Source organism: Platichthys flesus, chromosome 7 (assembly GCF_949316205.1).
Source record: "Platichthys flesus chromosome 7, fPlaFle2.1, whole genome shotgun sequence".
Taxonomy (NCBI): Eukaryota; Metazoa; Chordata; class Actinopteri; order Pleuronectiformes; family Pleuronectidae; genus Platichthys; species Platichthys flesus.
This window is the reverse complement of record NC_084951.1, coordinates 25642817-25661246: the sequence shown is the minus strand read 5'-3', so window position 1 is coordinate 25661246 and position 18430 is coordinate 25642817. Positions and strand designations below refer to the sequence as shown.

The following is an 18430-nucleotide window of genomic DNA, read 5'->3' as shown; positions in this document are numbered from 1 at the left end:
CCTGAGCCTGTGAGAAAGACTTTCTAAACTAATCACTCAACGTCTCTTCTTCTTCCAGAACTCACTCTGCGCTGACTCCCATTGGAAAGCCACTCTTCAGCTGAGGAGATGGTTTAAGTGATGTTTATTGAAATGTGAGAATAACAAAGCCGGCAGCTGTGTGTTTTTGTCGGTGAGAAGCTGAAGCAGTTGTGAAGGAGTGTGTGTTGAAGTGTTCACTCTGCAGAGGGAGCACTTGTGTCTCTCGAGTGAATCCCTCCCACGTGTTCTTGTCTCCCTCTGCAGGACACGAGCGGAGAGTCTCACTTTCCTCTCGCTCGCACTAGTTGTCACTGTAACACAGGGAATGAACGTGCAGCAGGGAATAAACTGGTTGTACTGGTTGTACTGGGCGATCGTGCATTCTCCTCTGAGGTGATTCCTCATGTGCAACATCCAAGATAATCTTTAAATATCTCATCTTACTCCTTTAATCGTTAATGTCACTTTGTTTAATGTTGGTCTCATGTAACTTTTTATTTTATTCTCATTTCTATTGATATTTCTAAAAGGTTCTACATTCCTCTGTTTACACTTTATATTTTCAAATTTATTATAAATTGTTTGATGCTGTAAACTTGGAGCAAGAACTTCCTTCAGGATTATTAAAAGGTAAATGCTGTGTATTTATATTGTGCTTATTGTACATTCTGCCATGACACAGGATTGAAATTAAGTTTCTCTCTGATCTCTGGAGTAGACAGAACATGTACAAGTACACACATACTAAACATACTCAAAACATGGTACACAGTATGACAAAGTATTCATTCATAAGGTACAAGAATGAGAGTAGTGCAAAAATGGATTGAGAGTGCAAATAATACTTTTATTTATTTTAGTAAAGAGCAGTTAAAGAAAGCAACAGTTGAAGTATGATAGAAGGACGGGCATTAACCCGGTGACCCTCTGGTGAGTGGACGACCCGCTCTACCCCATGAGCCACAGCCCACAAGTCTGACCTCATTGTATCTCTGCTTAAAGTTCTCATCTCCACAAAGTGAACAACAAACTTTTAGTTTTCACTAATTTCCTGATTTGTCTCGTTCACCTGAGTCGCAGGAAACAAGGAAACTGACTCACGTCTCCGAGAGAAACAAAGTTGAGTTTCTACAAACGCACAACGTCACTTCTCTTCCACACAAACAGATCATTCTGCTGCTGCTGCATCCGACCCGGTCACCGCCTCTTATATTTGACCTCTTCTAGCATCGAGTCTCTGCAGAGTCAGGAGTGCAGCTACAGAAAGAAGTGGTCCTGAACACACTGTCCTTGTTTCTGATTCAGATCCTCATGTGGGGTGTTAGATCAGAGTGTTAGCGGCACTCGGGCCTCTGCACACGCTCCGTGGCCTTTTGTGTGTCAGGATGAGCTCAGCCTGTTTTTGTGAGGAAGCACAAAAACATGGGAGCTGAATGAAATGCCAAGCTCATCATGCATTTCATTCCTGCTGGAGCTCGCACAGTGGATCTGTATTCGGGGCCGAAGTCATTACACCATCGGGCGCTAAAGGCCGCGTGAGTCATCGTGGCATATCTGTGCGAGTGGGCCGGGGGGGGCGGGGGGGGGGGGGACGTGAGGCCCACGTGCTGCGTCCTCAATGGTGATGTCATAACGAGAGACTTCCTGAACACAGGGTTCATTCACTGAGCCCAAAACAAGCCGTCGCGATGGCAACCCGAGGCCCCTGGTGCTTGTTGTTGTTTGTTGTTGTTTGTTGTCCGAGGGCGAATCGGAGCCGGAGCCCGTCTGCGAGGACACGTGTGTCAACAGGTTCCACCTCAAGTCCTGAATGTGTTGATGCTGCTTTGATTATAAACAAACATGTCGGGTCTCCCAGGCCTGGTTCTTTTCCTGGCTCGGCTCAGCTCAGGATGGGACGGGGGGTGGGGTGGGGGTGGGGGGGGGGTGATGAGTCACTGTCTGCTGTGAGTCCATTCATTTTGAGCTTTCCTCTCACAGGAGCCACCGAAGAGAGAGGAGACACGTTTCTATGGCACCAACAAAACCCGTGTTGTTGGTGAAATTCAATATTCGATTCATTTATTAATCCGTTCATTCATTATTTATTTATCTATACTGTTTATCCACTCAGGGCTGCAGGGGGGGGGGGGGGGGGGGGTCGACGCAGAACCAGAACCTTCCCCCTACAGTCGTTGATTCATTTAAAAATCACATCTGCTGAAGATGATTCATTAAAAACCAGGACAACTGACTCATATGTGGTTATTATTTATTTCTACTTTTAAGGATACAAAAATAGCATGAGACAGACTTTTCAAAAGGTGGCACAAAGTCGAGTTAGACTCCAGATGAAACAAATACAGGACAAGCTATCGACACGGAAAATAAAATAATAAACACTTTCATTACCAAAGACTTCTTTAAGGACTTTAAAATTATAATAATAATTATAACAACAAATGCACAACAAAAAATAGAAACTATTAATGGGAAACTTTAACAAGTTGAGGGTCACGTAGATCATAAATTCAGACAAAAAGATTGAAATAAAACATATGAAAGATATGATAACTGAATTATAAACAGATACAAGATGCAGAACATTCCACTTAAACTTTAACAATCGCACTTTGTGTCATATATTTACAGAAAAGGGGACAAAACAAAAATAATATATATATGGATTACATTCAAGAAAAGTCAAATGCACTTGTGCTGTACTGGCTCAATGAGAAATACCATCAATAGATCAATATCAGCTTTGCTAATATTACAAAATATAATCTTCTTATCAAATAGGGTCCATTCTAAATATTAAACATTGAGATTCAGTCTTATATTTTAATTTTTTCATATATCACTTGTTTTCTTTTATAATTATATAAATGGCACTTTTTAAAGGTTCAATTCACTCAGTGAAATAGAACAAAATATTACAAAAATATGTTTTTCAAACTGCTGCTCTTCATACAGAGCACATCAGTAATCCAGACTGTGCCGACAGAAAATAGAATCTTTACATGTGACGGCACGAGGCCGCTCGACGTTACAGGTGGACTGCAAATCCAACACAACACACAATTTACACAACAGTACACACACAGTATAAGCTTTGGATGTTAAGATGTTATGACAAATCAGAAAATACGAATAAAATGGACAAATACAAGTTGATTATTAAAAATAAAAAAGAAAGAAAACCACCTTTGAATCTTCAGCTTTCCGGAGTCAAACTTCAGATGTGAAATGATGTTAAACACAAAACCACTGGAGCGTAGAAATCGTTTAGAAAAATCTCACCTGAATATAATGCAATATATATTTTAGGAATATAAAATGGTACATTATTCACATGACTCAACATTATATAAAACAAAGTTATAGCATCGAGCCCCTCTCATTGAAAACAGTGCATATTGGGAGCGTCACGATAGATTTTTATGGTTAAGGCAGCGTGCGGCTCACTTTCAGAGAAACTGCACTTTAAAGATTGAGATGATCAGCTTCAGACGCTCTTCAGGTAAAAACTGCAAAGTTACACACAAGAGAAATAACAAATACACACTTTGTGTAAGAAGAACTACAGATTTCTTTTGGTCACAAGAAGTAATATCTGATATGTTGAATCTGGGGTGAGTTCTTTAGTGCGATAGAGAGAAACTGCTGCAAGAGCTTCATTCACGAGTGAGAGGCAAAGTGTGGCTGCTGCTGGTCGGGGGAGTTTTGTATTTGTTATTTTTTATCTTCATTGGTGAAACAAGCTGGAACCTGGAGAGGAGACGGAGAGAATAAGGCACGTTCGAGGGGTTTGCAACCGGCTGCATTCTTCAGGTTTACTGCAGGAAACACCCAGAGCTGACGTTTACACGTCTGTGGGTGAAGACACGAGGGAGAAAGAGTCTAATTTAAGTGTTTGTGTGTCAGGGGGGGTGTGTTTGTGTGTGTGTTGTCGTCATCTCCTGCTGCTGGACTCGGGCCTCTGTCTCTATGTCTGCCCTCTGGCCTGCACCCCCGTCAGGTCCTTCCTTATGATCTCGTTCACTGCAAAGCAAAAAGAGAACAACAGAAAGATTAATATCAGTGTTTATCCTTTTTAAAAAAAAAATCACAATCCTAAAGATGATAATCATGATTCCATGCATTCTGCAGCCGGAACAGCGTCACGTGCACTACTGCTGCCCCGCCACTAGAGGTAGAGCTTTGCAAGTGCATGTGACAAGTGATTACTTCCTGTCGCTCAGATCGAGAGGAGTGCACACACACACACACACACCAACAGAAGAGGAAGAGCGTTGAAATGGAAACTTTCACATGTGTCACGTTTCTAAAAATAGAGTCAGGACGAGAAGGGGGGGAGGGGGGGAAATAAAAAACCCTTTGTGGTGCATTTAGAAGAAGTAACACACGTGGGGATTTGAGGAGGAGTAATTCACTTTCTCCAGGTTTCCAGTGTTTACTTTGTGTGTTTGTGTTTGTGTGTGTACGTGCCGATAGAATAATTGGAAGTGCACCCCCCTTCTACATTACGCAGGAAGGCACGCCAGCTATGTGTAACATGTCGTCCCTCCAGACATTTGCCACGCCGCCTTGTGTTTGGCTGTGGTGTTTATCTGGAGCCTGGAGGCCTCTGTGTGGGACTGTGTACACTGGAGACGCTCTAGACTGGTGCCACCTCTTCCACTGGGCCTCAGGGAACTCATTAGACCTGATGAGTAATATAAGTATTTCAATCTGGGGCCAAAAAAGCTTTTTGCCTCGGGTCTGGGATTTTGTCACCATGGTTCTGGGTAACAGTGGAAAAGTGTAAGATTAAAAAATGTGTATGTTAGAATGTGATTAATGTGGGAAAGAGGAAAGAGTGTGGAGATATTAAAATGATTTGGTGGCTGAGCCGGTTCATGTGTGATCTGTGCAGAGTTTTGATTTACGTGTCAGCGAAGGGAAAAGGGCGCGACTGTTAAAACACAGGTCTCAGATCAGATCCCACACGTCTCACCACTGACTTAGCTTCAAGGGAAGTGGCAACTTGATATTCAAGTTTATAAAGTACAAGACAATTCAGACTGGGAGCGGTAAATATGATTTCTTTGATTATCTTTTTAATTACGGCAAACACAAGTATTTTGAAATCTAATGAAGAATCCCACAGAGAGGCTCCGGCAGCCAACAGACCGGTCTGTGTCTGTGCTTCTGGAGGTTGATGGTTTGCAGATGTGTGGACGAGCAGCACGGGGAACAGTTTACGGCCCCGAGCGGCACCCGAGGGCCGCGGCAGCCAGAACCCGGGCGCTCAGCTGTCGTCACAACACCGGCCTCCCTGTTCACCTCAGTGTGTAGTGGAATTCCCTCTGACACCTCATTCCTGAAGGAAACTTTCATCTCCCCAGTGGTGCTACTGGTCTTTTTTCCCCCCTGAGCATAAAACCAGCTCAGAGGAGCAGCAGGAGCACCACAGCAAGGGGGTGGGGGGGGGTGGGGGGTGGGGGGGGGGGGGGGGGGGTGCACACAGACAGTGGGGCTTTGCTCAGGCTGATGAAGGGTTGGCACCGAGCGTCTGTTTGAGGCTGGCGGAGGGAACACTACTCTCCTCAGTAGGTGAACGTCTGGCTCCGGGATTCTGCACCAATGAGCTGCTCTGTTTGACAAACCGACTGGGGGGGGGGAGAGAGAGAGAGAGAGAGAGAGAGAGAGAGAGAGAGAGAGAGACCTTGTACAGCGGCTCAGTCGCCTGCTGCGAGTGCGGGGAGGTGTGTGTGTGTCTATGCAAGCATTTGCATGTTTGTAGAGTAGGTGTGTGTGTAAGTGTGTGTGTGTGTGTGTGTGTGTGTGTGTGTGTGTGTGTGTGTGTGACCGAATCGATCATAATGAGGCCGCAAAACACAGAAACACACAAGAAGGTTACTGGACTGACAGTTAACCACCAACATAACCACTGTACCCAGTGTGGCTCATTTTGTGTCTTAAAACAATCGTCACACACGCGACCATGTGTTCAGGTCGTTCATATATTAACGACCCCCCCCCCCCCTCTACCCCCCCTCTACCCCTAGCGGTGAATACATCTAGAATGAATCCAAATCCTCTCTGTGCCAAAATATATTCAAAAAATGTTGCCACGGTTAATAAACGGTTCCAGCTTTCAACAACTGGGTGTTTGATCATATCATAAAAAACATGTCAGGAGGTTCAGTGAATTCAATAGAACATTATTATTTACAAGCTGAGTTATTAAAAGGAGATCATGTGGGATAACAGACGTGTCTAAATGTTAAATATGATAAAGATGTGTTTGGAACTTTTGTGTTTTTTTTTTACTTTTTCAGTCAGAAACTAATAAATGATGAACATTGTGTGATCCGATGTTTTGTCAGGAGTCTAGCGAACACTTGAACTCACATCAGTTTGATGGAAACGACCTTAAATGACAAAAAAACTTCTTTGATATAAGTTATTCATTTTGTAGTTTGACCCTTTCTAGCTTAATCCTTGCCCCGGCCCCTCAAAGTGATGATATTGCAGCCGGTCACCAGGGGGCGATCAAGATGAGTACGCTTCAATTACACCTCTCTGTTGATTTTCTTTGTTTGTGTGTTTGTACCTAAGATTTTAAGACAATTTTACTGTTTTCCTATGAAATAATTCATGGATCTCAATGAACTGATACGTGTGAGTGTGTGTAATTCAGTGCAGCTCTATAGAATTGAAGTCCTGGTTGCACCTGAGGAAACGTAAAACTGAGGATTTGACCCCTTGTCTCAGAATCGTCTGTCTTTAGATCCTTTACGACCCCAAATGTCCAACGTGCTGAACCAGCTCGTCTTCTGTAAATGAAGCAGACGAGTGTCTCCAAGCAGCCGCGGCAGCATCTGGATCAGTCCTACTCGTGTATTTGATCAGGCCGTTCCAATGGCCTGGAAGTGAGCTGAGACTAATGCGAGTCCACCGGGCTGTTGCTATGTGCTCTATCTCTCCTGCCCCGCTGATCTCTACCTGCTGGAACAATTCCCCCTGCTCCGCTGCCCCCGGGCTTTATTCCACACCCACTAAATCTGCCACTCGCTTCTCGCCTTTGTAGAAAGTGCCAGTGGCTCCTTCTTTCTGTTTTAGTCTCTTTCTGTGAAGCGACGCCTCAGCTCCCTGCGTGAGTCTCGGGTTCAGCAGATCAGAGGAAACAGAAGCAGGTTCGAGAAGCAGCAGCAGGATTCATGGGAACTTGAAGATCACAGTCGTGGGAGTGATTCTCGATCCCGATACAAAACAAAACTTTCATTTAGCTCTCGTCACTGAGGTCGACTCGGCTCAGGCAGATGTGACGGTTACTGACCACAAGTCTGCGCCGATACCAGGATGTGGCCTCGCCCCGGCTCCAGAGATGAGTGCAGACTGAAAACACACCAGTGATAATGTTTGAGGGTCAGAACCCAGATGACTCGTCTGTGGTCGGGATTCGACACCTTTGCACTCAAACACACAGGGAATTTTTTATCTTTGAAAAAAAGGTGGTTTTTTGAATTTCAGGAAGTTCCCCTTTTGATCTTCTTCATAAAAGTGATGGTTAAAGACTGTAATGAGCTTTTAAGAATATTTATTTATTACTTTTCTCCCTCTTAAAAGATTTAATTATGACATCTTGGGAATTATTGCCATTTATATAAATATGTTTTTACTCCTGAATATCTGCATTGGATCCCACAAAGTCCATATTGCTTTTGGCTCCAGTGCAAACACACTACATCAGTTTCCATGAACAGATTCAGCTTCATCGAATCTGCAGATTAACGTGTCGACTGAGAAAGAGACGTTTGCTTTGGGCCGACACACAGATCCTCTTTCCTTTGGGCTCTGCTGAAGTGAATGAGAGACGCAGAGGCTCTTCATCGGGCCGACCTCCATCACCTCTCGATAACAGGAGGATCAAACCCGAGACACCGAACCAATGTCCCTCCGGCTCCATAACTCAAACTGTTGGTGTTTACTGCCAAAGGGAAACCCTGCAAGCTCCATCCAACAAACACAAATTCCACCGCCGGCCTTTTTTCTCAGATTAATTTTTTCCATTGAAACACACACACACACACAGACACACACAGACACACACAGACACACACAGACACACACACATTCCCTTTCCCCTTCCTGCAGAGTGCCCTCCACCCTCCTGCTATCTCACCGGGATCAGGCTGGATGGATTTCTGGAGGAGCGCAGCTGCAAATAGGAATTTGCTTTTGCCAGATTGGCAGGATCCCGCGGTCGGAAAAAAGGCTAATCCTCCGGTGGGTCCCCCCCCCCCCACAGCACCGAGGGGCGTGAGGCCAAGCAGCGAGCCCCGGCCAACTACAACAAACAAAGAGGCTTTCCCCAGCTCTCCCAGGCAGCCCGTTCCACTGGTTCACAATGGTTACCATGGAGGTTGTTTTTTCATTTCATAACAGTGTCAACACGTCCGGGAGAGTGACACTTATTTCTCCCTCCCTCTCTTGTCTCTAAGGCCAGTGGGGCGAGAGAGATCATTTCCTGATGTGCGGCGGTGCCAGGCGACCACCCCCCCCCCCCCCCCCCGATGACAAACCGCCTCTAAACCTCACCTGAGTGACACCGGCTGCAGAAGAAACACATTGCATCAGCGTGTTTATCATAATGTTCAGGACCTTTAACTGTGAAACAGGGAAGAGCCTCCACCTCCCGGCTGCTGCTGGATGTGGCCTGACATTCATTCAGTCAGAGGCTAACGAGGTTGACAAGCACAAGTATAAACACATGAGTCACAATCCCTGTTATTTCCACCTTGAGTGGAACAGAGCTGCACCTCCTGGCCACGATTGTTTTCACAGTGAGGGCTGTGGCTGATGCTGCAGCACGTTGAGGAGAAGCTGCAGAAGATGTAAATATCCTTGAATTGTTCTTCAGGAGAAGTCACACCTCTGTCCTCCGTCTCTCTTCACCAGAAGAAGGGAACTACACACACATCCAGCACTTTGCTTTTCCAGCCGATGGAGACACGACACACAACCGGAGCGATCCCACTCACACAGAGAATAAAAGCAACAACTTACACTCACCATCATCTAGGTAGGCCTGGTCCAGGTTCTCCTCCTTCACCGTCACCCTCCTCTGCCCGTCGCCCGGGGCCTCCATCTCCCCGGCGCCGGGGGGGGCCCGACTTTTCTGCGGGGCCTTCTGCATGTAGGGCGGCTGCTGCTGGATGACGGTGGGGTAGTGCTGAGGGTGGGTGGTGTCGGCCTGGGCCTGGGGGGGGTTGGGGGAGTGGCCGCCGGCCGACCGCGGGGAGTAGCCGTCGCAGTAGATGATCTGCTGGGGGTCGGGCTGCGGAGCGCTGAGCGGCTGAGGGTCGCCCCCCCGCAGCAGGTGGTGGTTGGTGGGGGAGAACTGGATGATGGAGGGGTGCTGGCCTGCACCGAGGGGACCTGCAGACTGAGCCGGGGAGCCGGTGTGGACCAGGACGGAGCGGTGCGGGTCGGGCATCATCCCCCCGGGCTGCTGGTAGAGAGTCTGGCTGCCGCTGAGACTCTTGCCCCCGCGGGAGAAGACGATGGCCGGGCTCTGCTGCAGGAAGCGGGCGTCCTGGCTCGGGAGGCTGGAGCTGAGGCGCTGGCAGGAGGACAGGCTGGACACCAGCCCGTTGTCCGGGTGGAGGGCGCTGCGAGGGCTGTGGTAGTACGGGTGAGGGGACAGGCCCAGGATCTGAGGCACGGCGAAGCCCATGTGGTCGACTTCATACTCGTCCAGAGGCTCCGTCTTGATGGACGGAGCTGGAGGAAGAGAAATCCATGTCAACATCTCACTGAACATCTCATGAGTTCTCATATACAGGTGTGTCCTCGAGGTGTCCTCACCCGCCAGAGGAGTGAAGGTGAAGTGCTGAGGCTGGCTGCGCTTCCTCTTGCCGTTGATGACGTAGAAGTTCACTTTGACCGGGTGGCAGGTGGACGTGTCCCGGTAGGACGGCAGCTCCAGGAACAGCATGCTCTGCAGGACAGGGACAGGACCTCCATGAGGTTTGGACTGAGCCACTACACCTCCTGACAGCTGACACGTGTGTGTGTGTGTGTGTGTGTGTGTGTGTGTGTGTTACAGATATCATGTGAGGGTTTAGGGAACAGTGTGGTGTCGAATACGTACCGGCTGGCTTTTATCTTTGTCCACCGTTGCTTCCATTTCCCATATTTGCTGCCCATCTAGAAGGAAGCAGAAGGAAGCAGAGAGAGAAGTGAGGACCTGATCTGAGTAAAGATCTCTGCAGTTAGACCGAAGGTTTCAAGATGTACGAGACAAGCTGCAAATCTGCAGCCGGCAAAAACTGGAAAATGCTGAATCCCTATCAACAGAGAAGCGTCTTCAATTGTTTTCTCAAAAGCACATTTATGTTTATTTCAAATACAGAAAAGGTTACGTCATCCCGGGGACATTTGCTTTAGAGTTCAAACGGAGAACAGCTTCTTTGTGACACGTTATCACTTCTCAAATCTCTTCCTCTTTCACCATCGAGCACACCTGAAGGCAGCGAGCGCCTGAACACGTCCATTAATCACGTGTGTGGACGACTCGTCTGTCTCCACCAAGGGCCGAAGACAAAGCACCGAAACGCCTCGATGGCCCCGACGTGACGAGGGCCTCGAACACGAAGCCGTGAAACTCGGGTGAACCGGACGTGAGGAGTAAACTCCACGAGTCCGAAGCACACGACCCGACACGTGTTTGTGGGAAACCTTCTGTCAAACTGCAAATTACAAACACATGGCTCCAATGAGTCAGAGGGAGGAGAGGGGGATTCCACACATCTCGCCAGCTTCTAAACTTCACTCTAATGATCAACTCTCTCCACCTCTCCGGCAAAACACGGCGACAGACTTCTGCTTTCTTGGCGTTTGTGTGTGCGGCATTTGTTTTGTGTTTTGTTGCAGCCTCCACTCCAAGGGATACCCCGCCTGCTTTGTTCTCCCTCCAGAGATAATTGTGTGTGGATGTGGAAAAGGGGACGAGGTGGGGGGGGGGGCTCCATTTGGCCGGGGATTTTTTCCTCTCCTCCGTGCAAACCCTCCTCGTCCAAGCACTAGAGCCAGGGGATCTGATCCAGAGGCAGCTGCGTCTCATTCTGAGGGATTTCACAGCTGCTCCCGTCCACAACTCGGTGTCACAGAGAAACTCTCCAAAACAATGGCAATCCCTCTTCGTAACATTTATTTTTTCCGTCTCTGGCCTACTCTCCGTTACTTTGGTGTGTCGTAACACTGCGGCAGGGAACCCCGAGCAGAAAAAAAAAACAGAGCAGAAGCAGAAGCAGCCGGGGCGTGAAGGTCCGAGCTTCAGTGGAGGAGGCCTGTGGAGCGCCGGCCTCTCAGAAGAGCCACGTTCTCAGACGGCTGTGGAGTCAGTGAGTCACCATGTAGAAAATAAAAACCTTTTACATAACCGTCCATCGCTAAAGAACGTGTGAGCAGCAAAGGTCGAGAAGTGCAGAATACAGACGTGGACTTGATTTACAGCAGCTGATAGAATCTCTCTCTCTCTCTCTTTGGAGAAGTTCAACATTCATCTGGTTAAAGGTCAGAACGATATCACACCAGTCGTGGTTGAATCATTTCATTTTGATCAGTTCGAGCAGAAGAAGTGAAACGAGAGAGCTAAAGGTAAATTCTTCTGAGTGAGTCACGTGCACATGAAACAACGAACCATCAATCACACAACACAGAATCCAGCTGAGCCTCCTCTTCCTCACTGAGCCTCCTCTTCCTCCCTGAGCCTCCGTGACATCTCCTCACGCAGGTCGGGGAGGAAGAGGAGGTTCAGGAGGAAGTCAGCTGTTATCGGTCGGATCATGCAAATACCGCGGGCGGCTCCATCTTTACAGTGAAGCTGGTGAAATAGGAAACTCTGCAGCTCGCGAGTCACTGACGCTGACGTTATCTTGTGCAACGGGCAAAGCGGGAGTTTCACAGATGGAGTCATGGGTTCGGTTCCCAGGGAATCGGCCGTGTGTCGCCGCCACTCACCCTGAGTCTTCTCCGTGAAGATGACCTTGGAATCGGAGCTGAAGTTCTGCCCGGTGAGGATCATCTGCTGGCCGCCGAGCACGGAGCAGCTGTCCAGGTCCTGCTTCTCCACCATGGGAAGCTCGTGAGCCGAGCGCTGAGCTGCAGGGTGGAAACCAGGAGTTCATTCAACGAGTCGGGAACAAACCAGCAGAGGAAACTGACTCAGTGACAGATGAATTCATTTTCCTGCATAAAATATGAAAAAACTGCAAAAGATCTCGATATGTTTTCACTGTACCCTGAATAACTTTGAGTTTTAAATAGTCTATAATTAAAACAATCGTTAACTGCTGCATTTAAAAAGTCTCCAGTCTACTGAACCGGTTTCTCACCAGTGACACGGATTTAACACGAAGGTGACGCTGAGTCATTCCAGCTCCTCACTGTCAGCTTTAATGAGCAGAAACACAACTGAGTGACTCACAACACGAGAGACACACTTCACACTGTGATGCAATCAGACAAAACAGCCTGATAATAACTACTATCTAGTGTGAAGCTCTAAATCTGAACAAACTCACAGGACTTTACATAAAGATCCATAAGATCAAAAATAATGTGTTGCAACCTCCTGTTCTTTATATTTTCAAAATAAAGGTAAACTTTATATCCCTAATGGGGGGAAATTCAAGATAACACCCATATTTTATTATATATTATCAGGATCAGAAACTTTTACTCCCTAATATCAGACCCTCCATCTCCACATTGGTCTAAATAAATTCCATTCAGAGTATTTACGAGTATAATAAATACTTGTTAGTGTAAACTCTCTGTGGTTCAGGGCCGAATGCATTTCTTCAGAATCAGAATCAGATTAAAAGAGGAATGAACCCGACGGCTGCAGCAGGGATCCGAACAGAGCGGCTCCCTGTTCCTCGGCTCGCTGAGGCGAACTGAGGCGTCGACAAACAAACGCTGTGACCTTTGAACACGTCCGGGATGAAACCAGGAGGAGGAGGAGGAGGAGGAGGAGGAGGAGGAGGAGGAGCACGACACCAGCGTCTCCTCAAACACTCCATCACCGGTGTCACTGGGAGCAGCTTCACGCCTGATTGCTTTTTCACTGTTCATTTTTTACGACACCGGGGCCGTGAGCACAGTTCGGCCTTTTTGCTGTGATCACAAACCAGATGGTCAATAATAAAAAATATGATTAGATTCTGCGTCGTATCTTTTACGATGACAGCAGCTTATTGCCCGTGTCGCTGATATGATGAATCTGGACCCGGGAGTCGGGCCGAGCCAGATAAACAGGCCTTGTTGTTTGAGTTTTGATTACACCAGGTGTTTTAATAACTCTGTGTACACACACACACACACTGATGTACCCAAACACACACTTTACTACTGCACCCGTGTACACACAGGTACACACAGCGGCCGCCCACTGGACGGACGCCCTGGAGGCATAAAGACATCTCTGTGCCCCGGACTCTGGACTATCAGCCCAGCTCCACACTCATTTGAATGCGGGCTCCTTTTTAAACGATGTTTATTTTGTGTTAAGTTTTGTTAACTTGATGAATCCTTCAGCACTCTTCATAAAGAGGCCCTTGTGGCGCGCTGTGTTTTCTCTGTGTGGTTTCTTACAGCACTCGATGGGATGCGAGGCCACTTGCAGGGAGACGTGCTGTCCTCCGGGCTGAGGTATGTGCACACGGAACACAAGGCGCACTCGCGTGTTCTTCCGGCCCACGTCCGTCTCGCCCTTCCTCAGCTCGATGTCGGCGTTCCTCAGCTTCAGGATCCCGGCACAGTCGATTCTACCACGAGGGAATTCAAGATATAAGCACCGACGGCCACGGACAATTATTAATCTTCAAATAATGCCGATAACCTCACATTGCTTTCATGCTGTTCTTCGGCTCCAGGGGGATCTCCAGGACTTTGGTGCCGTTGATGATCTTCTCGAAGCTGGTGGTGGTCACGGTCTTGCCGGTGATGCGGTGGACCTGGTAGAAGGCGTGAGGCTTGAGGATGCGGTCGTCCGCCGTGCCGATGAAGATCTGCAGGGCGAGAGGCTCCTTCCCTCTGTAGCCATGAAGCTGAGGGACACAAGAAATACACTTCATCAGCTTTGGCTTCACTTTCAAACTCCCGCTGTTCGGTTACACAGATACAGTTTTGTGTGACAGAAATGTTTGTGTAACTTTAAACTGGTTGTGTTACTCCACTCTCCCTCTTGTTCCAGCTTTGCATTTCCAGATGTGGTTTCCCCCAGAGGTGGCTAATCAGTGTCAGACCCACGTGTAAGAGCACGAGTCTCCCCTCTGCAGCCCCGAGCAGGAGCCGGCTCACATCCTGCAGAACGTGTTCCGTGTGTTTCTGAGCTGCTCGGAGAATTTACTGAAAAACTGACATTGGCATCGCACCTCTGTTAATGTCCTGATGCAGAAACTAATAAAGAGCCGCTGGGTGAAACTGTGAACCGGAGACAGACGCTGAGGCAGACACACAACGAGGTGAAACCTTTAACCTGAGAGTTCCTCCTGAGGAAACCTGCAAAAAACCACAAAGCCTCGACTTGCATCTAAATGCAAACAGTGAAGTGCACAACCTGTATCACAAGTGGGGGCAGGGAGGCGAAGCAAACACATTACTCCAGATTAACTACTGAGCTAAGCACCGAGAAATATGGTTTCTTATTTTAAATGTGTTGTTTCGCGGCACTGTTTAATCACGGGGGGGGGGGGCACACTTCCTTTTAATCCTGATAAAAAGCAGATGATGCGACGGTCACACTTCACAGAGTGAAGCTGCTGGATGTTCACAGAATCCATGGCCACGTGAAGCATTGAGCGTGGCGGTTCCTTTTCCAGGCAGCTGACTGACACACACAGGGAAATGGGGGGTGGGGGGTGGGGGGGGGGTGCATGTGAGCGGCCGACCAGTCTCCATGGCAGCGACAGGAGCAGTGAGTCATGACAGAGACCGGCGTAGGAAAAGTAAAGTGGAGAGAGCGAGGTCGCGTAAAAGAGAGCAAGGGAGGGAAAACATAGAGAGCGAGGGGAGGAGGAGGAGAGGAGGAGAGGAGGAGAGGAGGAAGGGAACGACGAGGTGAAGGAGTGCAGCCGTGGCCAGCCTGAGGCCTGACCATCTGATTGGCCCAGGCGGAGCTGACCTCAGGGCGAGGCCTTCTGGGGACCGGGCAGAAAATGGAAAAGGAGGCGAGGGGGCGAGCGAGGCGAGGGGGCGAGGGAGGCGGCGGCTGGTGTCCCTCAAACCACCGGAGCTCATGGAAGACATGAGAAAACACCAGAGGAAAACTTATGTCCAGAAATAATGGTGTGAAGAATCCAGGACCTCAAAGTGGTTTGAAACATGGAAGAAGGCTTTTTGGCTTCGGAGCGACCGACCTGAGGAGAAGAGGCTCAAAGAGTCGGGACCTCGTCTTTAAATCACTTTTAAAGACTTGGGTTCATGTTTATTTATTGATTGTTTGGTTATGAATGTATGTTTCTGTCAAAGCACTTTGTTAACTCTGTTTTTATTAAAGTGCTATATAAATAAAGTGCATTATTATTGTTTAGATAAAGTTCTTCTACATTTTTCAAACCACCCTGAGTTCCTGGATCTGGATTCTTCACGCTTTTATTCCTTTTCCTCAATTTCTTTTACGACTTTGAAGAAAAAGAGGAAATTGAACGTAATCCAACAGAACTTTGTCACGGCTCTTTTCAACATGCTGTGTTTGAATCTCATGTTTTCTTTCCCCACCAATCTCCATTTATCTGAACAGCAGGCGCTAACACTTTTTACAATATGTCTCCTGAGGCTGTGAATCAGCTTCCTGGTGCGAGACCCACAGTCAACAAACCGGCGTGTAAGAGGAAGTGAGCGACAACATGCACACAGGCGTGTTTGTGTGGTCAGGGCACACAGCAGCCGACTATTTTAAGCTGGAGGACAGGATTAAAAAAAAAAAGGAATCTGAGGGCCTGTGTGTTGCCCGCTGACCCCAGTTCAGCTCGGGGGGCTGTGAGGAGGCTGCAGTGCGTCACATGTCCGGGGTCGGGTGCCGTCCTTTAGGATTTGTTTGTTTGAAGAAGGGAAAGTAACTCGGGAACCAAACCACAACAGCTGAGTGCATAATGAAATATCATCTCATCTCACATGTGAGGCGTCTCCGTCTCAGGGGGGAAACACCGGAGGACATGCGCCCCCCCCCCCCCCCCTGTCTGCACTGACACACGTTCGGGGTCCTACCTGCACAACCGGATGTCCTCCTGTCGGGGCCTTCACCGCCCCCCGGCTTCCCTCCGTCTCGTAGTGGGCTCTGTGGTGCGGCTTGGGCTGCACGTCGATGTGCAGCTCGTACTGGTCGGTGCGTCGGGGCATCGGCCACTCCAGCGGCGGGAGGGAGGCCACAGGGATGCTACAGACCGTGAAGAGACCCAGAGGAGAATGTAAATCAACCAAACTGATCAAGATTAAGAGCAAAACATCTGAGTTTATCTTGTGTGTGTGAACAAACAGCAGTGAGCGCTGGTTTCCTGATGGGTTTACCTGCAGATGCTGGAAACCAGCGGCTTGGACCAGATGGGGGGGATGACGAAGAACGGCTCTGCAGCCGGTTTCTTTAGGTCCTGGTCGCAGGAAACCAGGAAGTTCCCTTCCACGTGGTTCTCCGGGTACAGGGCGTACACCTGGTTGGACGTCTTGACTATCTTAGTGGGCACCAGGCCGGGCTGACCGGCGCCAAAGCCGTTCATGGCATCGGCGAGGCTGCTGTGTGTGTAGTGGGCACTGATGTTGTGATCCTCATGGCCGCTGTGGGGGGAGGGACTGCGGGAGCGGTGTCCGGGGACCAGGCCCGGGTTCCTGTACATGTCGTAGGTGCGTTTGCCCTGCGGGGAGGTGGAGCGGGAGCCCGGTCTGGAGGAGGGCGAGCGCGTTCCCAGGCCGTCCTCGATCAGGCTGGTGCGAGGAGAGGTGCCCGGGGAGGTGCGGGGGGAGCCAGTGTGGATGTTCTGCAGTCGGGGGCAGAGGTCTCCGGGGTTCTGGCCGCTGCCGGGGGACACACACGGGGACGTCCAGGGGGAGTAGTTCTCCGAGTGCCAGCTGGCGGAGGAGTTGCTGCTGGCGGGACTCAGGCACTGGGGCTCCCGGTAGGCCAGGTTCTCATGGCCGGGCACGGTCAGGGTGGGTCTGGGGCTAATGTTCAGGTGCTGGTTCTGCAGGGAGTCCCGACCATGGCTGTAGTGCTCGCGGGACGGTGTGATCTCGATCCGCGGGCTCAGAGCCAGGCCTGCGGGCCGGGTGCTGTCCAGGTAGTTTCTGGCCTCCTGGTTGTCATAACCTGAGAGAACCTCGGTGTGGTGCCCGCCGTAGGGGGAGCTGCAGGACTTGATGCCGTACGGGGAGGCCTCCTCCAGGGGGAAGGCCTGCTCCGACTCCGGGCTGAGGACTTTGTGGGATGCAAGGTTGGGGTCATCTGTAAGGGGGGGGGGGGCAAAGATACAAACTTAGCACAGACATTTTAAAAAGTATAAGTGTCACAGCCATGGATTGTTCACATTATTCATAAACACACTGACATACACGTCTCTAACTGACATCTGTACTTTTATTAAAAATCATTCAAAACTTTTTCCCTTCAGATGTAAAAAGCTTCTTGTGTGGACTTGCCCTCGCGTGGGGATCAGATGTCAGGACCCACATCGTGAAGCTGCTCACACTCACTTCCTGTTTGTCTTTCTCGTGCATCAACACAAACAAACCGGGATCGATTTCAACACAACGAACAACCAGCTGAGCTCAGTTCGCCTCTCAACACAAATCCTCGGACAAACCTGCGTCTCCTCCAGCGAAGTCGCTGCCGGGCGGCTCATATTCAAACAAGTACTCGAACTCCAGGTCGTCATCGGGGTAGTGGACCCGACTGAGCTCTTCCTCCAGGTCCTTCTCGTCGTAAAAGGAGCTCATCTGGGTGACGGGTTCGGCTCGCGGCTCCTCTGGGTTCGGGCGCAGCGGCTGAAGCTTCGGTGGTGCAAACGTGGATCAGGGGGAACAACCTGCGCAAGTGTCAAGTGATGCATCGGTGGAGCACAAGTTTCCTGTTTCGGTTGTTGTCGGAGGAAGGCGGGACTGTGATCACACTTCTGTTTTGTGTGTGTGTGTGTGTGCGTGTGTGTTGGAGTTCACCGCTGAGCCTGTGCCGCGGATGCGTCGGTGAAGAGGAGAAGGCAGATATGGAGGTGATGAATGATCTGCCCCGGGTTGAGCAGGCTCCTGACAGAGTGGTGCTGCCCCCGGGTGTTCGACATGTCGCAGTGACACAGCACGGAGCCGAACGAGCCCGTCGCCACAAACCGCCTCAGCTCAGCTCTGTGCGTAAACATGGTGGATTGGAAAAACGTGGACTGACACA

General features: G+C 49.3%; 1 protein-coding gene across 2 annotated transcripts; it reads right to left on the bottom strand.

The window, feature by feature from the left end:
* Window positions 1-2255: 2255 nt before the first annotated feature.
* nfatc2a (nuclear factor of activated T cells 2a) lies at window positions 2256-18177 on the bottom strand. Of its 2 annotated transcripts, none has more exons than XM_062392591.1 (10): window positions 17853-18177; window positions 16567-17494; window positions 16267-16435; window positions 13903-14105; window positions 13651-13823; window positions 12016-12156; window positions 10145-10200; window positions 9859-9991; window positions 9058-9774; window positions 2256-4044 (listed from the first exon to the last, which is right to left on the bottom strand). In XM_062392591.1, the coding sequence occupies exons 1-10, from the start codon at window positions 17983-17985 to the stop codon at window positions 3989-3991; spliced, it is 2709 nt and encodes a 902-aa protein (XP_062248575.1). In that variant the 5' UTR covers window positions 17986-18177; the 3' UTR covers window positions 2256-3988. The 2 variants fall into 2 exon arrangements, with proteins under 2 accessions (XP_062248575.1, XP_062248576.1); XM_062392592.1 differs by having other exon boundaries at window positions 9064-9774.
* Between the last annotated feature and the right edge of the window lie 253 nt (window positions 18178-18430).